The sequence below is a fragment of the Temnothorax curvispinosus genome, unplaced genomic scaffold (assembly GCF_003070985.1).
Source record: "Temnothorax curvispinosus isolate PA1 unplaced genomic scaffold, ASM307098v1 QBEX01016011.1, whole genome shotgun sequence".
Taxonomy (NCBI): Eukaryota; Metazoa; Arthropoda; class Insecta; order Hymenoptera; family Formicidae; genus Temnothorax; species Temnothorax curvispinosus.
The window spans coordinates 455,754-480,631 of NW_020225791.1; the positions used below are offsets into that span (position 1 = coordinate 455,754).

The following is a 24,878-nucleotide window of genomic DNA, read 5'->3' on the forward strand; positions in this document are numbered from 1 at the left end:
TTTGATATACGCTTTAAAATTTATTAATATAACTTATTTGGTAAAGAGGAAGAATTTAAATATATTAAATTATCGCATAAATTTGGTACAAAATTGTATTGTTGTATCATAATTTTCTTATCGTTTTTACTCACAACAGTAATACATTAAATAAATGCTGTTAAAATTTTAATAAACAAGGCATAACAAAAATTGCTATCTCTGCATTTCGGACATAATAATAATGAGCATGACGAAATAATAAACATATCGACTGAGTATCTTTCTCATTTCAAAATTAAGTGTTTATTATTCACAGGAGAAGGTTCTCCGCCGAAACGGCAGCAGAGCTTCGGCACAACTAGGAACAAGATGCGTTGCAGCCAAGGTGTGGCGATGGTATTCGAGGACGCGTTCGTCGTCTTTTCACGTTTTTTGTCACTGAAGTCGCGAGGCTGCGCACTCTTGGAAACACATCGGCAGCGCGAGACCACCGGCATCAAGAAACTGTACAACAGCTTCTTCGTGATGTTCTAAGAGTAGGCGGATCAGCACGCGTACTCGGCCCTGAGAATCACCGGCGGTCGGGTGATGCACCGTGTATTTCCGGTCACATCGAGGATCTGGACCGAGGGGTACCCACAGGGTGGACGCACAGCACGATCTGCAATAGGCACGAAAGCCACACGCGGTGGGATGAAATGAATATGTTTTGCGATTAGAGAACAACGGCCTGGAAACGAAGATAATCGATCTGTGATTTGAAATCAGCGTGGACTCGTCGCCTCTTACAGAATCGTCGCCAAGGAACATAGCCACGAAATTTATTTTCGCACATATATATACGTATAGTATGTAAAATAGTAAAGTTGTAACTCGTAAGTCAAGAAGTCGTCCTCGTCTTCTCATCCTTGAAGAGAGGGATCTTTTGGCGTTAGGGAATCGATGCTCGCCGACGGAGTCTCTTTAAGGGCGATCGAAGATTGATACCCTTCGTAGATCTGAGATCCAAGATTAGCATATAGATATTCGTTCTGTCCGGAAATCGCCGTAGGCAAACCCGTTAGTATCGCAGTACATAGAGTAGACGGTAATTAATTCGATCACGTGTACTTCGAGAAGCTATTGAATGGAGCTGCAACTCATGATGGACGGCGGCGCGGAAACCCTACACGGAGCGATGTGGTTCTCCAACACATCTCCGTCATACGAGCAATTATCGCCAGTTCGTTCAAACAGGTGCGACATTGTAGCCGCTCCTCAACAGGTACGTGGAATAATTGTCTCTCTTGTCAGATTCATTTTGATAAATTATATATGCTTTATATTAGACCATATGCCTGAAATTATATTTGAAACGACAACATTATTTTATGCAGTATTAACATTTAAAAAATTTTAAATCTGTTCTTGTTTATATTTATTACTTATATATTTCTCTATCAAACTTGACATTTTTTTAAATGTAAAGTTTTGATTTTTTGAGAAAAAAATTTTTTTGTCAGCTTCAGATTTATAGCTTCTGTCAGCTCATAATTATATTTTCGAAAATAATAATTACAAAATATCAATGTTGCAGACCGCAATGGGATATCATAGTCCACAAAATTCTTTATGGCAAGATAAGAACTCGCCGAAAAATTCGCCGACTGGCGATGATCAGATACATTTGAATGGCGGCTCGCCACAGCTCTCGCCTTCCGGATCATCCCCGAATTGTGAACAAAACAATCTCAAACGCCGTTCTACAGAACCGTTGCAACACATCACGGAACTTGAAAAGAAACATATCAGAAGAGAAGGTTGGTATTTCTTACTTATTGTCAATTATTTACATAAACATTATTGCACGCTGTTTAATCTATAGATAATAGATTATTTAATCTTAATTTACAGAAGTATTTATTGATTAAATTTAAAGTATATTTTTTTAATTTTTTGTAATATTCACAGATTAGCAAATTTCCCAGTATGTTACGTCTAATAAAATTAAGTGAATTTACTGTAAAAATTCATAATTCTTTTTTCTAATTATATGTATAGTGGCAATGAGATAAAAATATAAAGCTACAATCTTGCTTTGAAATTTTTTTAAAGTTGTTAAGTTTTGACAGTGTCAAATTTCATCTCTCGCACAAGAATGCATAGAATGTAAAGAATGTGTTGCCTTAAATGTACAGTGGCGTAAAGTTGATCGTCACTATCGTGTAGCCATAGATATATCTTCTTAAAGGTCGTGACCAAACGATCTCTCGGACACTGTCGTAGCTACGAGTTTCAATTTGCTGTTTAAGTATTATAGATCTTCTCTCTATTAAGGAGTCTGTATTGTGTTTCCTATTCTCCAAATTTTTAACAGATTATATTTTTCTGTGATAAATTCACTATCTCTCCATACAAATCTATAAATAGAATTCTAGTATCCACCAATATTGCACTAGATTATTGTTCTTGTAATAAAATTTTAAAATTTAATTTATATGGACATGATAACACAATGCAATATAGCTCTTGATGCAAGCGACTTAATAATCACCATCAAATTTTGCTCGCGTGAAATTCCGACTACTTGGCAGATTAGCGAATACCGAGGGATGCTCGAAACTGTCCGAAGCAATATTCGCGTTCAATATTGTCATTGTTGATTAACGGTCAGAACTTAGCAATGACGCGATATGCGTTTCGAGTGACGTCGCTTTGAAGAACTCCTCAAGACTGATCGGCGAACTTCTGCGTTCTGTGTTCTTACGTCCGACGCCTTTTCGCCCACGTGGTCATCCATGGCTGATAACTGGTGTACATATACGCACGCAATGTATCACGCAGATTAGCTTGGTCGAGGAAAGGGAGAGACAGAAAGAGAACGAGAAAGAGAGAGAAAAAGAGAGAAAAGAGAAAGAGAGAAGATACCCGATACCAGTTCGCCATAGTGGCGGAACTTTGTGGAGGTGCACGCACGTAGTTTTGGTGGTGTGTTCCTGTACGGGTGCGATCTTCGCCGCAGCCAAAATAGGATGAAGTGGTGTGAGATCGATAGATCCAGGATATCGCTGCTGCAAAGTCGACGTTATCCCCCTGTCGCCACTAAAAGTCGACGCCGTCACGTCATCCAGGAGACGAAAGATAGGCCGACCACGATGCATCAGCAGCTTCACATCGGTTACAACGGCGCTCAATGCGGTACGCGATGCCGTATACGAGAACAGTTTTAAGCTGTGTGTTGATTATTTCAGATAATAGCTGAGCGTAGCGCTCGAAAAGAAAACGCAATACAGATGCAAAGGATAGTAGTATAGATTGCCATACAATAATTTTTGTGCGTAATTATTTCGTGCACTATGTAGCTTTATATTTTTTTTCTTCATAAAATATATTTTATAAAAATATGTAAATATATAAAGAAGTTAAATTATACATTAGACATTTTAGCGTAAACTCTTTTCTTCTTCAAAGTGAGGAAAGCAAAGCTATATTATTATTATTCTCATAAAAAATGTTCGTTGCTAGATATCACAGAATAAGATATAAATTAAGAATTGAATAGAATGTAAGTGAAATTGAATATAAGTGAAAAATAAGAATTGTAATATAGTTTAAAATTTTCTAGCGCATTTATAATTTATCTATTTATCACATGACACTAATATGACGCTAAAATAAAACAAAAATGAAAAGAAAACGAACATCTTCAGAAAAAACAGATTTGAAAATGATTTTTTTTATGTTTCAGGATCCATCGGAAGCAATGGCTCTGCCCAAGGTTGGTCTACGCAAGTGGAGGAACTTGCAGAGCACCTTGCCGATTTTGATGGCTCGTTATCCGCTCTCGCGGCATCTGATCTTGCAACAGCTGTTGCCTCTTACACTAATATGAGGTAATTGATATCCTTAATATTTCGGAAATATTTTAGAAAAATATATCCGATTATTTCTGATAAATTGCTATAAAAAGATGCTATTTTAAAATGTTTACTAAGGAAAAGTCAATTTAACGTATTGATGAAAAATTGTCAGAATTATAAGTGTGAATAATTCTTCTTTTAAACTTCCTTTCTAAAAATCTAAAAATGCTCCGCAAAAATGTATAGTAAAATATTAACTATGTACCGATTTTACGGTGACTCGATGATACAATCGTCGAGGGCTGTCCGTCGATAGAGTGCGAATATTGAACTTATGGTCGGTACCGTAGGCTTCTGCCGCGAACAAGATTGAAACGCGTACGAAACGGCGGCGAGCTGATCTAGAAATCCGGTTAAAACTGGCCACAGTTCTTGGCATTGCGTCGCACCGGGGACACGAGAAAATTAAACCGGTCGGCAGCCACGGGCCACGAGTATTGGTGTATCAATTTCAACGCACGTGCGCGAGTGTACGTGAAGTATCTAACGTGAACGAGAAAGGAGCGCATTCGGTGAAACTTATGAAATTTCTCTTGTTTCCGCGTTTATGTTCACGTTTTCATAAAAAAATGTTATAATATATAGAAATATAATAATTTATATTTAAATATATTTAAATAAGAAATTCTCGTACGTAATTTCTTCTAACAAATAAATTAATTACATTTTACTTTAGTTTATCTAGTTCGCTGTAAAAGCATTTCAAAATTATAATTGTTATAATATTTCATTTGCATATATGGACAGTTTTATATGAACACACGACGAAAATTGTTACGCACATACCTTATCATGATAATGTATCTATATGCGTATCGTAAATTCACGTTGCGTTGAAGGACGTTGAAAGTCTACGCATTTACGAGCATAATTTTTCAAGTAAATAAATGAGAAAATAAAAGTAGCGTGCTTACGTATATTTTATAAAATTATTTTATTTTTTTAACACGATGATATAATTGTTTGCAATTAGTAAAAATTTTTCTAGTATTTTTTGCCGCGTTAGATCGATAATTTGATTGATGCAATTTTGTGCAGCCTGAAAAATATATGTTTTGCTACGAAATTTCGGCATAGGTATAATAGGGATAAAAAATCTTGATACGGACTATTGGCCTATCGTATCGCATATGCATCAGCTGATCGCACATGACGTAAATGTGACAGAGTTACGACGTGTGAGAAAAAGAAGGTGGCACACATCCATCCATGAATGAAGACGCGCGTGGAATACGTTTTACGTGGTTTGAACCGGTAAGGAACCGGCTGACGCACCAGTTTGTAGGTGTACATAACACCGGTTATTTTTGGCGGCATGTCGGTATGTCGGCACACCAAGAGTTTTGAGCCGTAATTTATATCTGCACCCGTCGCGAGTTTTCTCGTATTGTTAGTCAAATCGTCAAACGAATTGTAACGGTACTACTTGTTTTATTGCTCGAAGCTACGCGTTCAATATTATTTGAATCGGCCGAAACGCCACGTGAACATATTGTCAGAAATAAATAGGATTTAAAAAAAGTACAATATCTTAATAAATTAAAACAATGTCAAAATAAAGTATAAAATTACTGAAATAACAGATGAGGAATATTGTACATATAACATATCGCTATATTACTGCGTGTGAAGGCAGGATATACAATTATCTGAAAGTAACTTTTAATCCATGTCACTTTTAATATCTTGTTTTGATAACTGTCTGTAAAAATTGTGATAAATTCTCGTGCTTCAGTATCATTACTGAAGATTGCAAGTGTCAGTGATTCCTACAAATATTCTATTATTTTTTATTTAAGATCAATTTTTCAATAAAGTGATCATTTAATCATAAATAAAGGTATGCACCAGTATGTAAAACCCGGGTGAGTAATTTAATGAAACTTGTTTTTTGTTAATATATATATATATATATATATAATTTATTCAATATATCTTATTACATTATTAGAAAATCGGATATTTGAAGATTATAGCTTGAAGAATTTATTCGTAAATTCTAACAAACATATGCAGTTTACCCGATCGATCACCTCGTATCTCTCAGCTATGTAAATATCGATGAATCGTAAATAAATTTCGATAGTATTCTTAACTCGGTATCGATATTATTTCATACCGATTAAATTCGTTGCACACTGAACTAGTTTATTCCGGTTTACGCTGACCTTACTGACTCATTATCGTAGCGGTTCTCAAATTATTCTTTCCTTATCATATATGCGTATGTCTAGTATATTTGATGCATTGCGAGATGAATTGACGTTAATTCCTAATCTTTATGCCATGGCGTGGTCATCATTGTGCGTCAATATAACAAACGCGTTACGAAAAAATCACGAGTTACCTATCGACAAGTTGTTATTATAAAACGATAAGTGAAAATGTCAAATAACATGTTATTTTGTATTGAATACTGTTTCAATGAAATAAAATAATCTCTGGGAAAAAATCGTGTATATAAAGGAAGGATGATAAAAAGAGAGATATCTATAAGGAAATTTACAATAAAAAATATTTTTAGAGATTGTTAAGAAAAGAGTTGAAAATTTAAATAGACAATTGTGACAATTTTGAAGATTATTCACAAAATTCATATTACACTAAGATTAAATAATATAAGATTTTGTTATAACTTCTCAAAAATATGCGTTGAGTCGTATTATCAAATGAATATCTTGGAATAATTTTTGCCACACTTATATCTCTACAATATTCAATAAGTTTAGAAGACTAAACTAGACTAAAAATATGACATGACAAAAACTTCTATCTTCTTCTAGCGAAGCCCTCCTTACTTTGCCATCGTTAACAGTTTTCAAGCAGGAGGCGCCATCCCCTGAAAATCAGCATAATAACCCCAACAAGTAAGTCATCACTGATTATTAAGATTATTTCTCTTGCACGACACTATCATGCAAGAACTTACTGATCAATAATTAAAAAAAATTAATTTAAAAACGTGGAATTTCAAACTCAACCATGTTTATAACTTCTTCTTCTTCTAATTTTGCGAATTGGATCATTTTCTTACAACACCGTCTGTTTATTTATGTCGAATGATAGAAGTGTGCGGAGTATCGATGATAGTAACTGGCGTTACTACGATTACGACCACAATACGAAGGCGACGACGGCTATCTCTCCCGCGGGGCCAGTCAGGGGTGACGGGGGTAGCAAAGTATTCCGAGCGGAATTTGCCACGCGCGGCTCCCCCGCAAAGACACGGCCGCAGATAAGGCCGCGGCTATATCGTTACGCCCGTTCGCGGCTATCGAGAGAGTAAGTCGCTCGCGTTCGGGTCAAACTTCTTACTCTCTTAAGCGCCTGTTTATCGCACGGCGCGCGTTTTGTTCCGTAAAGCCGGAGTCGGCCGCGTGACGCGACGCGCCGATTATAAACGTGAATCGCGGATCGATATCTCATCCCGGGCGTGTGACTTTAATGTAAAGACAGGGAGGGGAGATCCTCTGAGTGGGATCAAATCGGATTTTGTGTAAAACGGTTAACGCAGTGCTCGCGAAAGAAACACTGTGATATAAGCTCTGCAGACGGAATAGTGGTACGATCGCACGAATAAAAATGAAAAGGAAAATAATTTTTATATATACCAACTTCCAATGACTATATCTAAATCTCAGATGTCGATCTTTTTAGAACCGTGAAGTGGTACCGATGAAGTGATGAAGTAATTCTGCATTAAGTATACTTTCACTCCCTTTCGAAAATTCTCCTGTTTTCCAGAACTGCTATTTTATTCGATGATTCGTGTGAGAAATTTTTGTGCGAGTTAAAGCTCGTTATCTGATCATCCGATAAACGGAAAAGCGGGGAGAAACGCCGCGCCGTCGTATAAATCGCTTGGGATTCATCATATCAATGTTTAACGAGAAGAAGATGAGATCGTGAAAGGTCGGTTCGTGATCTTGTTGCTCTCCGCGCTCGGCGTGAAACAGATCATATAAAAGATATGTTCTAAGACAGCTCGGAGAACTGAATATCGGGAATAGTTGATTAGGCGAATGATGAAATCGCGTGTGGCTTTTCATTTATAATTATATTCCTACAAGTGCAACATTGAAATCGCGGCAAAATCTGGCGTAATATGCAAAACGATGGATTTCTACGTATAAATAACAAGTTTTCGCGTTAATGACTATTTGTACGGATTTATATCTGTGGGATTGAGTGAAAATATCTACTGACTGAATGCCGAAAACCAGAATGAGAACACCCGTGGATTTAAACGTCTCACCGTCACTTTTCTTTAACTTATAGTGAGTGGCTCGGTATTAACCACGGAACATTCTATCTGTTTTTCTTGTGCGAGGGCCGGCGTTGTGCGATATCGATGGTCTGACGTATCTTAAATATTTTTATCTTATGAATTATTTCAGTTTAAATCACGTGTCGCAAAGGGCGATCAATACAGTGCCGTCCAGCAATGGAAATGTCGGCTCCGTCGAGGCTGATAGCAACAACAATGGACAAACTAGTCTCCATCAACTCTTGTATTCCTCCAACGAGGAATACCCGCCGACTTCGACCGCGGCCAACCACGTTTCTTCTTCCCAGCAGGGAAACGAATTGAACGAGGATTGCCGGTGCGCTATTAAACATTAATTAATTAATTGATAAAAACGAACATTATAATGTTATATTAGGAATAATATTACATATCGGTATATTAAAAGAAAATTAAATAAAAATTATACTAAGAACTATGTAACTTTTATTCACGTACTGTTTCAACCGAAGCAACTATCGAGATTTCAAAGCTTCTGTTAAAATTTCAGTCGATAAAAGTTTTATATTCTTTTAATAAAATATTCTATTTGTAATACAGTGGAGAAGTATTAATTTTTTTTATTTTTATATAATGGATTACGTAAAAATGGAGTCGTATGTATATATCGCAAAATTTTCCTTTAGATTTCAGTACGTCTTAGCAGCCGCTACCAGCATCGCTACCAAGGTTAATGAAGAGACGCTGACGTATCTGAACCAGGGGCAATCATATGAAATCAAGCTGAAAAAATTGGGCGATTTGTCTGCCTACCGTGGAAAGATTCTGAAGGTATTTCATCATATCCTTACATATGAAGAACACTCCTTTGGACGCTTCTAATGTTTGGGTAGCGGCATCTTAAAAAACGCTTTAATAAACCCCCACGAGGTAGACAAGTGAGCTCATGCTGGTGCAGATCGTTCGAATCACAGATTCTTTTCAGTCGGAAAAAGGTGGCAAAATAAAGTAAAGAAATTTATAATTTTATATTGATTGTAAACTCCGGAATTCATTATGTAACAAATTATATCGTATCATAACTTTCACTTGCAAGCACTGATATAATTATTGCTTAACTCGTTAACATTGAAACATGAAATCTTATAATATAGGAGTATCCTGGGAATATCTAACCATTGACGGATCTTAAAACAACTCTCTTAAAAAAAAAAAAAAAAAAAAAAAAAATCAGTTTTGTTGGATCTGTTTCAAAAATCTAAAAAAAATACAAAAAATTGAAAAAAATGCGATCACACACACACAGAAGTATTACCATGTCCTCATCGTTGTTTTTGAAGTAAAAGCTAAGTATGATATAAGGAAAAATATCAAACCAATTAATTTTGCCGAAACACCCCTATTATCGATGTTTTAGGATCCACTAGTACATCAGTTAATATTCACTCTGTTGATAACAAATAAATGCAAATAAAACTAACTCTTTCGCATTGGTTCGTCATGAGAGTGGTATACAGATAATCCGCGATTACGAGTTAACACGGCATGAGCTCACTGCGTGTCCTCGACGTTCGAAAGATGTGAGTCGCCCAAACGGTGCTACAACGCCTCTGTAGGGACATCCGACTTTTCTGTTCCAGTCGACGATTCGCATTTGCTTCCACGAGCGACGGTTGCAGTACACAGAACGGGAACAGATGCTGGCCTGGCAACGTGCTAGGCCGGGAGAGAGATTATTAGAGGTTGACGTTCCTCTCAGTTACGGTATGGTGGATGTCTGTCAACCGTCGCTGTCCAACAACAGCGTGGAGTTTATGTGGGATCCAACAAAAGAAGTCGGCATTTATATCAAAGTATGTTGATCCTCGCCAACGAATCTTTTCATTCTTATTTATGGCAGATGTTATTAATTTCTCATTTTTGCGTAGCTACATTCTCTGTATAACGGAATTATAAAATTCATAAAATTTTACGAGCAAAAGCTCATAGTATATAAATGTGATTTTTTTTCTGAGATATATTTATCGACTTTATAATAATCAATAAAGTACTATTCACATGACTGCTGTAAACGTGTTTGTTCAACTTGTGAATAGGTCAATTGCATAAGCACTGAATTTACACCGAAAAAGCATGGCGGCGAGAAAGGCGTACCCTTCCGAATTCAAGTGGAGACCCGATTGCCAGGAGGACCACGTTTGCACGCCGCTTCATGTCAGGTGAAAGTCTTCAAATTAAAGGGAGCGGACCGTAAGCATAAACAAGATCGTGACAAGATATTGAGACGTCCTCCTCACGAACAGGATAAATATCAGCCTAGCTACGACTGCACCGTCCTCTCCGATGTAAGCTTTGCCAAAGAATTCTCTTTTATAAATAAAAAAATTTGAAATTAAAATATATAAAATAAAATCTATTACTCAATTTCTTTCCTCTTTTTCTGTTATAGATTCCTCTGGAATCCTTATCGCCTTCAAACGTGTCGACGCAAAATAGTGGAAGCCCGTACGTTTCGACAGATGCAATGTAAGTTGATTATTACATTAATTCTCTTTACATATTTTTAATCAGACGACAATGTCATCGTACGAAAAACTGTGAGACTCATTGTCAGAAAGAACCGCGTGTATGAAAGAGGTCGTGAAATAGAATATGCTACATAAATCATTGAATGTCATTATCGCGAATAGATGTAATATGGAACGAACATCTTCCAATAATATATTTATGTCGAAATAAACGCAGTGACATCGTATTTTAGTTTTATGTGGAAATATTTTTAATTAATGTCACGAAATGTCCAGATTGAATTAAATATCAAGATATCACAACCAAAAGGTAGAATAATTATGGATGGTACCGCCCTTGTAATTAGCATCATCAATGTGTCATTTTTAAATTACATCTTTTACGTCAGTTTTTTTACCCGCCTGTTTCTTACGTAATAGAATTTGTAAAACAATAGCATCATGTTTGTAAAACTTTTATATCAGATTTGTATTTCTTTTCAATCTTCTATTTCTTACAATATTATCAAATTGATAGGATCAGCACCAGATTTGTATTTAGATTAGAGATACAATATGGAGAGATTAAATTGTTAGGAATATGTAATACTTTTCATATAATAAATACTAATAAAAATGACATTCTTTTCAACGAATTTGTCGAAATTGTCGAAGAAATATTTAGCGATGCTTGCAGAAAAAAATGTAAGACTTATCTTCGTACAAGAGATCTGTATGTCAAACGCAGACTTCATAAGTATGCACTTAACAGAAAAGATTGTTATTAGAAAATTAAAATATCACGAATTTTATTTTTACCCTTTAATGTATCGCTTCTACACGCTGGATTGATTGAGTATCTTTACGAAGTATCGAGAACCAGTACAAATTCCGACCTCGCAACGACTTATTGCACAAATAGCAACTAGTCAATTCTGGATACGGCGGGTTTCGGGCACCCGCCTAACTATAGATGAATCGTTCGTCTAAGTGGAGTGATTTGTGTCGTCAGACCGGCGGCGTTTTCGCTTCCTTCGAAAATAGGTGTGCAAAACTAAATATTGCAACTGCACGCATCACATTACACACGCATAATTACTTATATCCAAATTTAAACGGATTAGAAAAATTTTTTCTTATTTTAATCCTAGGCATTTTATGATTTCTATAGTAGTCTTATTGTTAGTTGTATAGCGAAATTCTACATCGTCATATGTATAACGTCAGAATCAGTAAGGTCTCTACTAATTCCTACATCGTTGTACATTTCGATTTGTCGATTGCCCATTCGTGCTGAGAAACACGTAGTCAGGCGAGTCCTTGCGTCATTTGCACGGTGTGTTGGACAAATACCTGTTGCACGGATATAAATAGTAAAACGTTTCCGATAAATTCCATGTACTAATGTCCACCGATGGTTGTTTTGCTTTTACGGGCTATTTATATATATGCACATGTATAACCGAGAAATCCTACCAAGCAATCATCGCGACCTTCGATATTACGACGCAGGTAGAAATAAATGCGGAGCCCATGAGCTGCGTAGCGAAGATAATTTTAAAGTCATTTACTGACAGCTCCTTTTCTGAGAAGAAATGAAGAGAAGAAATGAAGATAATTGAATATTGTAAACTTACTTGTTTCCTTTATTCTGACAATGTTAGAAATGGAAAATATCAGAGAAAAATTCTGTGAAAAGTTAGATATACAATTTTTTTATCTTTTTGTCAGAAAGAAACAAAGATCGAAGATGGTGAAGAATACGAATGTTCTTCACTATAAAAAGATTTCGAAAGTCAGGAAAAATAAAAAAGATAAGAGAGTGAAGCTGCATCATTTCTTTCCGAGGAAAAAAATTGGAAAATATATTTTTCTCATCATCTGTTATTCTTCTTCTATTCCTCGCTTCACCAAGATGACAAATGGACTCCAAAGAGAATTATGCATTTTTCGATTATACCAGAAACCACTGAGACATTGTCAAAGCTATGTGCGCGGCTGCATGGTGGGAGCTTATTCTGGTGAAGGATAGTGGCTATGCCTCCGTCAGGAGTTCGTTCCTCTGTAGTGGTGTACGGGAAGTGGGGGGGACGCGGAGGTAAACGCCGGGCATCGCCGCCAACAAACTGGCTCGAACTGGCGCGAGCCGGTGTCCCTGTCTCCGACGACGACAGCCACTCGATGGAGGGGAAGTTGGAGAACCGGCGAAGAGCGAGGGAGAAAGAGGAGGCGAGAGACACTGCAAAAGAAAGACACGGTGCACGCGAGTAAATCCAGAACGGCCGTATATCGTGCGTAGCCGCGTGTCCCTGCTGAATCCATTTCAGGCGCGTCCAGATCGCGACAAAACTAGATAGTGTGATCGTATTATTGAACAGATCGGAATTGTCAACCGCTGTCGTCAAATCTTACCGCTGAGCACGTACTGTATGTACTTGTTTTACGAGTAATCGGTAACATTACGCATCACATTCGTGCAATCGCTCGCAACATTTATCAATCGACATCTTCCTCGCCGCCGCGCCGGCGCCGAAAAAAGTGTATAATCCTCCGCTTCTCCTGCCTGGATTGGAAATCGATGTCCCACCGAGCTCGGACGCGCAACCTTGAATTACTCGGGAAGAAAGCGGCTGAGCTTGCAGTCGCTCAGTTGCATCGTGCGCGCGAGAACCGATATCAGCTCGACCCGGCAGTCCTTAACTTGTTCTCGCTCGAAGCGTTTCAGAATAGTGCAAAGCTTACGGAAAGAAGATTTCTTCAGCGTCATCTCGTTCTATCTACAGATACGTTTTCTTAACACTCGATTTGCATTATATTCAGTAGTTCAACCCAGAGAGAACTAATTATCTCTAGGCTAAGAGATAATTATAATTAAAGGTGAAGAAGAAACCAGTTTTGAAACCTGTTGCATCGAGAGATCCTCCAAGTTCCTGTACATCGTGGCTCGTGTCTTGATTATTCACTTTACATATTTGTATAAAGTAAAGTAAAGTTTGTGCTTTTGATAATTCATATTTGAACAAGTCACATGGTTTGTGTAGTGCACGGTCGGGCGAGAAGAGAGAAGTGAAACAAAGTTATCGTTCAAGATAACCGAATTAATCTTAGTCCGGTATATTCTGGTACGCGACAAGGCTCCGGCGGCGGCGCAGTGACTAAATTCATCGCGAAGAAGTAGATTGATCGGGATTGCCAGCGTAAATAATACGCTCGACGAGCGTATAAGGGGCGTTAGCTTCACTGATCGGAACAGTTTATTCTCGCGCTGTTGATGTATCCGAATTGCATCGTAATCGAGGGCGATCTGGTATTACGCTGTCTTTTGAACAAATAGCTACTTCCCTATCCCATCTGCGGTTCCTTTCGCGAGGAACTTAAGCGTAACGCAATCAATCAGCCATTAGTCATGCAATAAAACCGTTGACAAGATCACTTGTGACAGATAGCATATGACAGCTCGCGGCCGCGTTTATTAACAACCACGTGTGATGCATTGAGTGATCTTCTTCAAGCGATAGTGATCTCCTTCAAGTACAGTTAAATAGCGAGATCTGCGAGTCGATATATCGTGAGCGAGCACCGTTCAGGAATGCCCTCGTCCGTCGCAGCAGATAATCGACTTCCGACCGAGTGTACGCGAGTTTCGCATGCACTTTTAGTTGCGCTGATCGATAGTCTAAGTTTCGTGGTAACACGTGATATCCTGGCTATCTACGTGCTCTTGTTGCGGCAGGATCATCCCCTCAGATGACGAGCAGCCCTGCCGCCGAAAAGCTGACGCAAGGGCGGTTAAATTGAGTCTTGCAACCAGGACAAGTCCTGTTTTTCCCGACTAATGGGAATTTGTTGAAATCACGTAGCAATGAAGTTACTATTTTGAGAAATCAAGGAAACATAAACACAAGAGAGGTTCACATAGAACGTAGATTTTTCTGAATCGAAAGAAAATACAATTTCAAGGAAGCATAATTAGATTCATTTAGCTTTGAGAGAAGAAAACAAGAGGATTATACCGCTTGCTTATCAGGAAATGTCAATGAGATTAATTGCGCAAGTCGGGGAAACATTAATTGTTTCTGAGACTGAATTCATCTTACAATTGAAATATTCGTCTCCGCGTTGTAAAAAGGAAAGAGATTTACAACTTCAGAATACGTAGAGAGAATTTCCTAGAAGAAGAAATAGAGTGGGTATGTTTCAAACATCGACGTGTTTTATGAAGCAATAGAAAACTGCGCGCAATGGCACACAAGTGGCACTATAATTAGGCCCGATGCAAAGTGGCAGCACGTCAAGAAGATAAACATCATAGGCTCGGTGGCTCTCGCGGATACAAAGTTCATTCCTTTTATAGAGGTGCATCGGACAAGTGGAAGGCAAACAACGGAGCTCGAACGGCCTAGGCGGCGAAGGAGCGTATAAACCGGTTGTATTCGTTGAAAAAGAAAAATCTTCGGATTTTTACCAGGAAACTTATCGCGAATTCCACTCTTCGGACCGCGGGATTTCGCTCTTCGAGCGGGATTCTGGATCGCGAGTGATTATCGCGCGACTAGGCGTGTGTGCTCGACGCGCACGTGACGTGGCGCTTGTGCGTGAAGAAAGAGGAAAAAGAAAACAATAAGATACGACCCGCCGATCACGCGACTCAGTGAGATTTCAACTCGAGGGAGCCACGCGCGAAGGTCAGAATTTCGAGAGAGTTCGTCGGCGAACGAATGTCGGCGGGCGACTAGCAGTATCCGGTTCGCGGCAGACAAATGCAATCCGACTGACTCGAACTGATCCTATCTGCCGAGTCGAGTCGAGCCAAGAGCTCTCTCCATTACTCTAATTCACCGAGCGACACTTCAGTTACTGGCTGGTGCAGAACATTGCACGCTGTATCACCGAAATACCGGACGACCCGCGCGATGTGGATGAACGGCTACTAGTTAATCATCATTTGATCGACCTGATAAGACAGAACGGAGATTCGAGAGCGTTACCTCGCCAACATCGACCACGAATGGATGGAAAGACGCTTGCAGAACGGTCGAACGTTCGAGCGTGTACCACGTTTATGAATGAGCGAGTGAAAAGTCGGAAGAAGGCCTTCAAGGAGAAAAACAATTCGCCGTAGAGAATTCCTTTCGGTCCAGTCACCGTCCAGCGAGTGTGTTCGTCATGTCAAGAGATTACTGGGATTTGAAGAGCTGCTGGTCCATCAAGCGGCCACGTTATCCGCTTGATCAGTTCGTCACGTGGATTCTGGAGCACGAGGTGATCGTGAGCGGTGGTCCGCCGTACGTGCAGGTCGTAGCTAAGTTTGTCCATGCCCTGTTGAGCACGCGGATAAAGAGAGGATACGTTATGCGAGGAGGACTGGTCAGCCTCCGGATAAAGAAGCGTTGGAACACGAAGAGACTCGACGGCCGCAAAAAAGTCAAACTCGTGATTTGTTTAAAGGGGCATTCTGCGTAAGGATATACTGACTTTTTTTTTTGTTTTTAGATTATTTTATTATATAGCTTTTTCGATCGAAAAATGGAATTTTGAAGAATGAATCTTAAGAAGTATCGACTTCTTGAATATTATACATGAAATATTTTTTTTACGCGACAAAAGTTATTAGCGCATATTAGTCGGTCTTATTGAAATTTAAATAAATAAATAGGCATATTTTGGGCATATGTGCGAGCGTTACTTTCACACTTTGCCTTTTAGATTTCGATTTAAATTTATTATTCTAAGCAAAGTTATTTTGGTATCGGTTTTTATTAACAAATAAGTAGCCTGGAATATTCTCGTGCATCGTTCGTTCATAAAATTGTTCAGCTGAGCATATAAGTGTCAGCGGTCGAAGATTTATGTTGCATGCACAATTAATAAGATAGATAATCCTCGACTCGCCAATGTTTTGCAACATGCCACAAAGTAAACGCATATACGGCGCACGTCAGAATCTAAAATACGTTTTTATGTCCTGCACATCGGAAAAATTTCCATACGTCAAGAATCATCCGAAAATTATCGCGAGAAGGAAATTATTCCAATCATGTTAATGTTAATATTGTTATTATAAATAATGGATGCAACAATTTAATACAATTTAAAATGCAATATTTTAAGAGTTGTATTTTCAGATTTTTAAGAGAAATCGTGACAAGTAATTAATATGTTATCGGTTTTGGGCTGTTTTCCAGATCACCACAGACACGCGCAGCCATCAGCGGCAATTCTTCTCCGGTAGTCGCCCCGTTGGCACTTTCGGTTTCTAATTCCGGTATCGTACCACTGGTTCCGGCTTCGGATGCCGTGAAGGAAAACGTAGGAACGGCGCCGGCCTTGCCATCGCCCGCGGCCATACTGCCGGACCAACCTTGCATTGAAGCTGATGTTAGTTTGACTGCACACAAAGCTACTTTCCCGCAACAACTAATCGAGTTTATGAAAACAGTAAAGATCTTTGTTGTAAATAATTAACTTATTCTTCCGATCCTGAATTTTTTTATTCGATGTTTTGAAGTAAAGAGAAAAAAATCGATGGGGGGGAGAAGAAAATGTTTCATATTACATTATTACATAATGAAAGTAGTGGCACGTAATTTGTTTTCGTATTTTACCTTATATCGATGTTTTTGAAAAAAAGTGTCTTCTCTAAAAATTGTGAATATAAAATTAACAATTATAAAGGGGGGATCGTATAGAATTGGAAGCTACTCAACCCACGTCGCTTATTTATGATAACTTTACTTTGAATCTCGTAGGGTACCTCAAGCCTAACCGAATTACCACCCGACGCAAATGCCACGCAGACAACCGCGTGGCTTCGCGCCAGCCGATTCAACGCGTTCGAGTCAACATTCGCGAGTTTCTCTGCATCGGATATTTTACGCTTGTCCCGGGAGGATCTCATCCAGATCTGCGGCGTGGCGGACGGGATTCGACTGTTCAACACGCTGCATTCTAAGGCGCCGACCCCGAAACTCACCCTCTACTTTTCATTGGAAGGCAACGGTTCGCTCTGGAGAGTCGCCTACCTCGACAGCTTGACGAGCACCGCGCTCACAAATAAGTTGCTCAACGCTCTAAACTTGCCCCACGACCGACTACACTCAATACTGTTCCTAGGGCCACAGGGTATACGCGTGTTGGTCACCGACGAGTTGGTAGCGAACATGAAAGACGAGAGTATGTATTTCGTCGAGACTATCAAAGGTACATAAATTTCTTTTGCTACTATTTTATTTACAATTTTGAAAAGAGATGGAAAGGAAACTAATAATGCCAATATATATTTTTTTCAGATCCGGCTACCGAGCGTTACACATTGTTAATAAAATCAAAAATTATTTGAACAATTTCTGCAGAGATTCTCTCTTTTATAAATATTTTTTATATAATAAATATATGTATAATATAACATATTATACATATTATATTAATAAATATACATACATAATAACATATATTTATTAAATAAATATATAAATATAAAAGAGAGAAAAGAGACGAAAGAGCTAGTAAAATATATTACTTTGTATGAATGTATGCAAGGATTATTATATATCGTATAACGTTATGTAAAAAAGATTTGGAAATTATTAACGATTTTTTAACAAGTAAATTTTAAGATCTCGACATAATTAATAATTTTTTAATATATTTACAATAACTGAATACAAAAATAAACTCTATATAATAAATATGCTGGAATAAAAATTAACTTTTGGAATAAAAAAAATTATTTTTACGCGTTGAGTTATGTGTTGAGGTGTACAAAACTTTTATAAAAGATTAACGGTATTATAGTTGTTTTACATGTAATATTAATTATATCTATTTGCACATCATGCCATATCTGCAACATAATTGTTGAAAGATATAGATAAGTTACATACATATATACAAGTGCAATATTCTTTTTAAGTTAAATGCGTTTTTCTATTAGTAATTGTTATATTGTACATAGCTCGTTGAGTTATGCGAACACTCAAGCTTTCCAAGTACCCAATCTTCGAACATTAAAATACTCGATAATTTTGGGTCTTATAATTTTAAATTGTATCCGTTAGAGGAAATTATGAGATGCCAATTTTGCAATTTTTTAAAAAGAATATAGAATTTATAGATATATTACTCCATCCACTATCATATATTTACGAGTGCTAGAACTATGTTGCTTTAGCAACAGCGAAAGATATATGTAAATATGAGATTTTGTACATTCGCACGATTGTGCCATTTAAATATTCTGTGATTATGAATATTTTGAATTCATAGTAATTATAAAAGCGTATCTTTTCGGACGAATGTGCAAAGGCGCGGAATACATATACAACTTTGTTTACCATTTCGTAAACCGCATAATTAATAGCGGTTTGGAAAAGTATTTAATATGGTAATATATATATTTAGCAAAGATCGAGTAAGGAATGAAAAGAGATTATATAATGGAAATTAGGTAGAATTTATATATCGTTTTTTCAGTACAATTTATGAAAACGATGGTTTTCGATATATGTGCCACGCTAAAATAAGTATAAAATTTTAATTTTGTATATAATTGTTACTGTTTTTGTTGATTTAACAATTTTTGTTTAAAATAGATATAAGTTCTTTTATTTCCATAAACTTTTAACATGTTAACATTGTTATTGAAAATAAAATAAAATCCTTTAATGACGTTATTATTATAAAGAATTAATAAATTTGAATATTATAAGATTTCTACTAAAATGTTCAAGTCTTGAAAAAATAATTTTAGTGCCTTTATTAACAAATAGATATATTGATAAGTATTTGAAATAAAATAGATATTCAGTAAATTGTACAAAAGATATTCTCACTTTTTCTAATGCAAATATTATGATATAGGAAGAAATGGGATTTTTATACTAATATTTTTGAGATTCTGGGATATTGAAAAATTTTATGAGATATGAAGTTTAAAGTTACGATTGTGTAGATTCTTTATATATTGCAATACTAATTTTATATAAACATCAATGCAGCTTATTATACAATAGCTAGTATCTGTTAAATAATACATTAAGATTTTACTAAGAAATGTGGTTGTGTGTTTTCATGTAAGGGTATGAAATAATAACGTTTTACAACGTGACGAAAAGTGCATTAAATAATTATTAACTGTCTAACACGTATCGTCTTTATTACTTACGAAGAATCGTACTTGCAGTTGGGAACGCTCACTGCGATTTCATCGCGTGATATCAATTATAATAAGTTCAATATTGTACTGTAATTATAAACAAGTATAAACGTATGTTACTTGGTAATACAGTTTATTTTTTCTGTTATAATTTAAAGGGTAAAAAAACATGTTAATATTTTGAAAGCGAAAATGTATATGCCGGTTTATCTTAATTTTGTTATATACCTCATGCACACAAATGTTTAAGTCAATGAAATGGCACAATAAATATATCTTGATGCTAATTCTTATTATTTTTTTGTTTCCCTGAATTAAGATTAAAAGAAAGATTAATTCGTCAAAGAAAAAGCTCACAGATTGTAAAACATATGTTTCAAATTTATTTTAAGAATTCGTTTACCTATTCGTCAATGAATCTTTTTCTGTTAAAATATTATTGAACATATGATCACATGTTACGTTTGCTTCTTTTTCTTCTTCTTCATCTCTGCTTTCTGTTGTCTAAGCTTTCTTTTCTCTTCTTGACGTTGTTCGCGTTCTTTTGTACGTCGATACAATCTGCGCGCGAAAAGAGCTGCAGAAACAAGATTATTGTTAAATTTTAAATTATCGCAAAAAGTAAAAATTTTAAAAAATATTGTTTAATATAAAATTGTTATTATGGAAAAATCCTCAATTGTTCACAAGCGCCATATGTGACGGTGTAACTGGATATATAATTTATATAATTACGCAATCACTGCATGATTTTACTATTATCGGTGCGTTATCACTCATAACAGAGAATCAGTCATTAATATTGTATTTTTATTATATATAAGTTCAAATATTATGCAATTGCAATGCAAGAAATATCATACCGAGTAGAAATCCCACAATCAATACCGCGAAAATGAACAGAATGTAAGACTGGTATGGTGCGAGCCACATGGGCAAAATCGTGTTCCTGGGTAACTTGTTCAGAGACTTTGTTAACACGTCAAAGGCACCCTGTTGGAATTGCTCTTTTTCCTCATCGCTCATCTGTTGATATCTTTCCATTATTTTCGCCAATTTCTCTTGCACATCATTCGGTAGCATACTGTCATTTTCAAACGGGTTCACAAGCTGTTCTTCCATATTGAGTACAACGAACGAGCACAAGAATTTGATTCGGAGATCACCAGAACCAGAGGTCTGCGCGAGTGCAGGGCAAAAGCTGTACTGATTGAACACGGACGATCAGATTCACTAATCGAGTGGACTCGATTAGATAAGGAATGTTGAAAATACGCTGAGGTATGATGCAAGTTCCCTCGACGAAGCGATTTCGCTTAACAGTCTTCATAAACTTCGATTGTGCACACTCGGCAAAAAGAAAATATTTTTATCGCAAATTTACAAATGTAAAATGATATTTTAATTTTCGTAAGCTCGGCAGAACAGAAATCAACATACTAACGTGAAGCGTTAACCAATCGGTATAAAAACGTTCTATCAAAGATATCCGATCAAATTAACAATTATTAATTCAATATTTGTCGAACGGGAGTGCAAATGCAAGTCGGTGAAATATCATACCATCTTTTACATGCGAGATTACATTTCGCGAACTGAATAAACGATCTTTTCGGCGCCACAATTGTGGTAGAGAAACTGAGTAAACAGCAGGTTTATCGCAAATGAGCGAACTAATCACTTTACTTCGTGAAATTATTCATTTTCGAATATGATAACTATAACAATATATCATAGTCGTTTATCTCATAGTATTTGAAGTTAAAATTAATTGCTAACGGAAATGATAATAAATAATAATAAATGTATATTAAGTTTGTGCAAATTTTAAGCTCGTCTCGTGTTATTATTAATATTAGTATACTATTGATATTAGTACACTATTAATATTAGTATATAAAGATTTTTATGATTAATAATGCAGTATTTTATTTTAAATAACTATATAGCCTTATATTAGAAATTTAGAATATAATTTTTTTTTTTTAATTAAAATACTTGAACTTTACATGGATTTTTAAACATGTCAATAATTTTGCATTATTTACTCGTTAAGCAATACTGGCAAACAATGTAGGCAAATTTCAAAATGTAAGATTCGCTCAAGTGTATTTATCTTTTCGACGATAAGACTACTAATTTTAAACGCGTCATCTTACTGCGTTAATAAAAAATGATATTGAAAATCGAAAGGAAATATTTGAGAATGTGTCTAAAGGAAATGTAAAATTGTTCATTAAAGAAATTAAACAATAGTGGTAACAATAATATGTAATATATTGTTCGCAAACATATTAGATTCTACAAAGTCGAAAGATGATATACTTTCTTTCGAGATCATATAATCTAATGTAATACAAATTTTCTATATTAAATAGAGCTGGGTACACGTTTAGATGCCTTTTTAGCCAACAAATATCAGTAACAATATATAAAGTATAACAAAAAAAAATGAAAATAATTGCAGTAACATTTTAACATATATTTAACGTAAATTATTACGTATAAATTATATTAATACAAAATAGTTTCTTATAAATATAATTGATATATCAGTTATTAATATATCTATCTTAGAGGGATGTTTTGTTTATTATATTTATTCAACACAACGTTAACAACCGGAAATATTAATAATTATAAATAATTATAAATAAATATAGACATTTTGGATAATCTAAATTTGCAATTAAATAAATTTGCAAGATTGTATATATGTATACCAATTAAATGTATACACAAATATATAAACAACTACAAACAAATGGATCGTTTAACCTTCCTACATATCCGTATCCGAGGAAGATATGACTATAACCTCTTTTTGTTTGCGACAAAATTCACGAAAAGTCATTCGCTTACCATCTTGACCACCGGTTTCGAACTCGTGGTCTGTTTCGTCTTTAGTCGTATCATATACATTATATTTTTGTTTCCGTGTGACTTTTTTCGTGTTTCTTTTGTTAATCTTTGTTTTGCATTTGCCATTTTTATTCTGAGAAGAACTTTCTTCATACCTTATCCATTTTCGTAAAGTTTTGTCCCAATATCCCTTAACGCATATCATTCCTGGAGGAATCGAAATACTTTCTGTCTTCCTAGGAAGATTAGAAAGCAAGTTAGGGTGTTTTCGGTAAAAATCGTTAATTGGTGACCACAATGAAGATACTGAATGCCGAAATTTTTTCCCAGGATATGTTTTGACAGATTGATCCCGACGCAATTGTAGATAAGGACTAAAGTTTTCAGGTTTTTGTTTCGAGATTTTTTCTGGATTCCGTAATGAAACATGTGTTTGTGCATTGTTTTCTAAAATAAACAATTTTTTAAATAGAATAATATACATTCAATAAAAGTATGTTGTAGAAGAGATAAAGTAAAAATTAATAAAATTTTGCGAAAGCATTTCGCAAACATTAATTATTACACGCAAATGATGTAGAAATATACGTGAATAATAACTAACATACAGTAGAAGAAATAATTTGGTCTCAGCGATAATTAAAATAATAGAAATAATAAAATAAGCGTTATTGAGCAAAAATTAAACTACAATTTTAAAAGAATTATTGAACGATTATCAAGTGTGTAACAAAATCTCGACAAGTATTTCTGGTAAAAATCCTACTTTTCAACAAGATACATACGGAATATTGTTTCATCTTCGCCTGTCTCTTCTAAACTTTGTACTTCCGTTGTTAGTGAATTTACCGGCAGCAGTGTATCTTGCAGTATAATATCATTCTTTTTTGAAATTAGATGCGATCTTTTTTTTCTGTGGGAACATATAATCGGTGATTCGTAGTTATGAAGATTTTCTTCATATGCAATTGGCCGGTCTCGAATTTTCTCCGGTGTACACGGAGGATCTTGAAATAGTTTTATGCACTCATCGTCGATGGATCCTCGCGAACCTATTAAGGATTCGTTAATTGACTTTTCCGTTTCGGTTTCCCATTCATTATCCGTATCTTCTAATATTCTCTTTTTTTTTATGGCTTTTTTCTCGCTCGTTAGGTTTTTCTTTCGCTTCACTGTCATATAAAGAATATATTAGTTTTATGATTGGTAAATATGTATATATTTTATATACTTTAATGTTAAAATAATAAAAAATCTAATATTTTTTGTTAATTTTAATTGATATAAACCATTTAAAGATTTGTCGATTAACTGATGTTTCTGTTTGGCTTCTAATTTGCTATCAGAGTCTTTCATTCTCCATTTCGTGTCTTCTCTTTTCTTTCCCTTCGTATGTCTTTTACGCTCTAAAATAGATTAATTTAATGGTATGTATATATTTTATAGTTTAATTTATTTTAATCCTCAGTGATTTAGAGATATATTTTTGAAAACATTTTTTTCCTCAAATTTTAATTGACATAAACTATATTTTTAATTATATAAATTGTTATTATAATATTATTAAAGAGATAATATTTAACTCATAATTAGTACAAATTTAATAATTTAATTTTTATTGAAAAATGGTTCATCCCCATAATATATTTACAAAAATATAATTAAGCATACATAATAATTCCTCACCTTGTAGCTGATGTAAATTTGGTCTGTCTCCACTTGAAGAAGAAGCTGTATCGATCCCAGATAAGGATATATTACAAGATTTCATAGATGTATTTGGTATGCTCGTGGGCGTGCTCGTGTACAAAGTAGCTATAGTAGCACGTTTACGGGTGTTATTTATATCACGTTTATTAATCATTCGTGACATACTGCTGCTTACTGAATGTGCGTAATCGGCGTAATTAATATATTAAAGCACTTGAAACTTTTTCACAATTAACACTTTCGACTCCGATACTTGCGTTCGATCGAGGATCCATTCAGCGTTTGAGTGTTATATGAGAAGTCGACGAACGGTATCTCTCAAGGTTTGTACACAAAACCGTGTCCACAGTCTCCTTCACCGTATTATGCGAAGTAAACATGTTGTGACTCCGACAAATCGATCGTATTTCGGCAATCCAATATATTTATCATTTAAAAGAAATAAGATATAAAAATGAGAAAATTTACCAGTCTTTTTTTTAAATATTTTATTGAAAGTTTCTTACGGAATATATGTT

The 24,878-nt window shown here is 35.6% G+C and overlaps 3 protein-coding genes across 8 annotated transcripts; 1 reads left to right on the plus strand and 2 right to left on the minus strand.

Moving 5' to 3' along the window:
* Positions 1-524: 524 nt before the first annotated feature.
* LOC112466259 (transcription factor CP2-like protein 1) lies at positions 525-17,989 on the plus strand. Of its 6 annotated transcripts, none has more exons than XM_025034264.1 (12): positions 525-1,246; positions 1,559-1,781; positions 3,710-3,854; positions 6,665-6,748; positions 8,279-8,485; positions 8,814-8,958; positions 9,744-9,980; positions 10,224-10,472; positions 10,577-10,653; positions 16,820-17,072; positions 17,384-17,834; positions 17,924-17,989. In XM_025034264.1, the coding sequence occupies exons 1-12, from the start codon at positions 1,109-1,111 to the stop codon at positions 17,971-17,973; spliced, it is 2,259 nt and encodes a 752-aa protein (XP_024890032.1). In that variant the 5' UTR covers positions 525-1,108; the 3' UTR covers positions 17,974-17,989. The 6 variants fall into 6 exon arrangements, with proteins under 6 accessions (XP_024890032.1, XP_024890034.1, XP_024890033.1 ...); XM_025034266.1 differs by having other exon boundaries at positions 16,820-17,012; XM_025034265.1 differs by having other exon boundaries at positions 9,768-9,980.
* A 1,911-nt stretch (positions 17,990-19,900) lies between these two features.
* Positions 19,901-21,391, minus strand: LOC112466240. Its single transcript, XM_025034234.1, has 2 exons — positions 20,652-21,391; positions 19,901-20,365 (listed from the first exon to the last, which is right to left on the minus strand). The coding sequence occupies exons 1-2, from the start codon at positions 20,908-20,910 to the stop codon at positions 20,247-20,249; spliced, it is 378 nt and encodes a 125-aa protein (XP_024890002.1). The 5' UTR covers positions 20,911-21,391; the 3' UTR covers positions 19,901-20,246.
* Positions 21,392-22,480: 1,089 nt separating this feature from the next.
* On the minus strand, positions 22,481-24,697 carry LOC112466243. Its single transcript, XM_025034238.1, has 4 exons — positions 24,337-24,697; positions 23,940-24,056; positions 23,436-23,822; positions 22,481-23,097 (listed from the first exon to the last, which is right to left on the minus strand). Exons 1-4 carry the CDS (start codon positions 24,521-24,523, stop codon positions 22,571-22,573), a joined length of 1,218 nt encoding a protein of 405 aa, XP_024890006.1. The 5' UTR covers positions 24,524-24,697; the 3' UTR covers positions 22,481-22,570.
* Positions 24,698-24,878: the final 181 nt, after the last annotated feature.

Excerpts from the sequence above, each read along its gene's own strand:
- LOC112466259 (XM_025034264.1), top strand. The coding sequence starts at position 1,109 with ATGGAGCTGCAACTCATGATGGACGGCGGCGCGGAAACCCTACACGGA. Across the intron at positions 10,654-16,819 it reads TACGTTTCGACAGATGCAAT|ATCACCACAGACACGCGCAG; the intron begins GTAAGTTGATTA and ends GCTGTTTTCCAG. Across the intron at positions 17,835-17,923 it reads TTTCGTCGAGACTATCAAAG|ATCCGGCTACCGAGCGTTAC; the intron begins GTACATAAATTT and ends TATTTTTTTCAG.
- LOC112466240 (XM_025034234.1), bottom strand. The coding sequence starts at position 20,910 with ATGGAAGAACAGCTTGTGAACCCGTTTGAAAATGACAGTATGCTACCG. Across the intron at positions 20,366-20,651 it reads GATTGTGGGATTTCTACTCG|CTCTTTTCGCGCGCAGATTG; the intron begins GTATGATATTTC and ends TTGTTTCTGCAG.
- LOC112466243 (XM_025034238.1), bottom strand. The coding sequence starts at position 24,523 with ATGTCACGAATGATTAATAAACGTGATATAAATAACACCCGTAAACGT. Across the intron at positions 23,823-23,939 it reads AATCGACAAATCTTTAAATG|TGAAGCGAAAGAAAAACCTA; the intron begins GTTTATATCAAT and ends TTTATATGACAG. Across the intron at positions 23,098-23,435 it reads CGAAGATGAAACAATATTCC|AAAACAATGCACAAACACAT; the intron begins GTATGTATCTTG and ends TGTTTATTTTAG.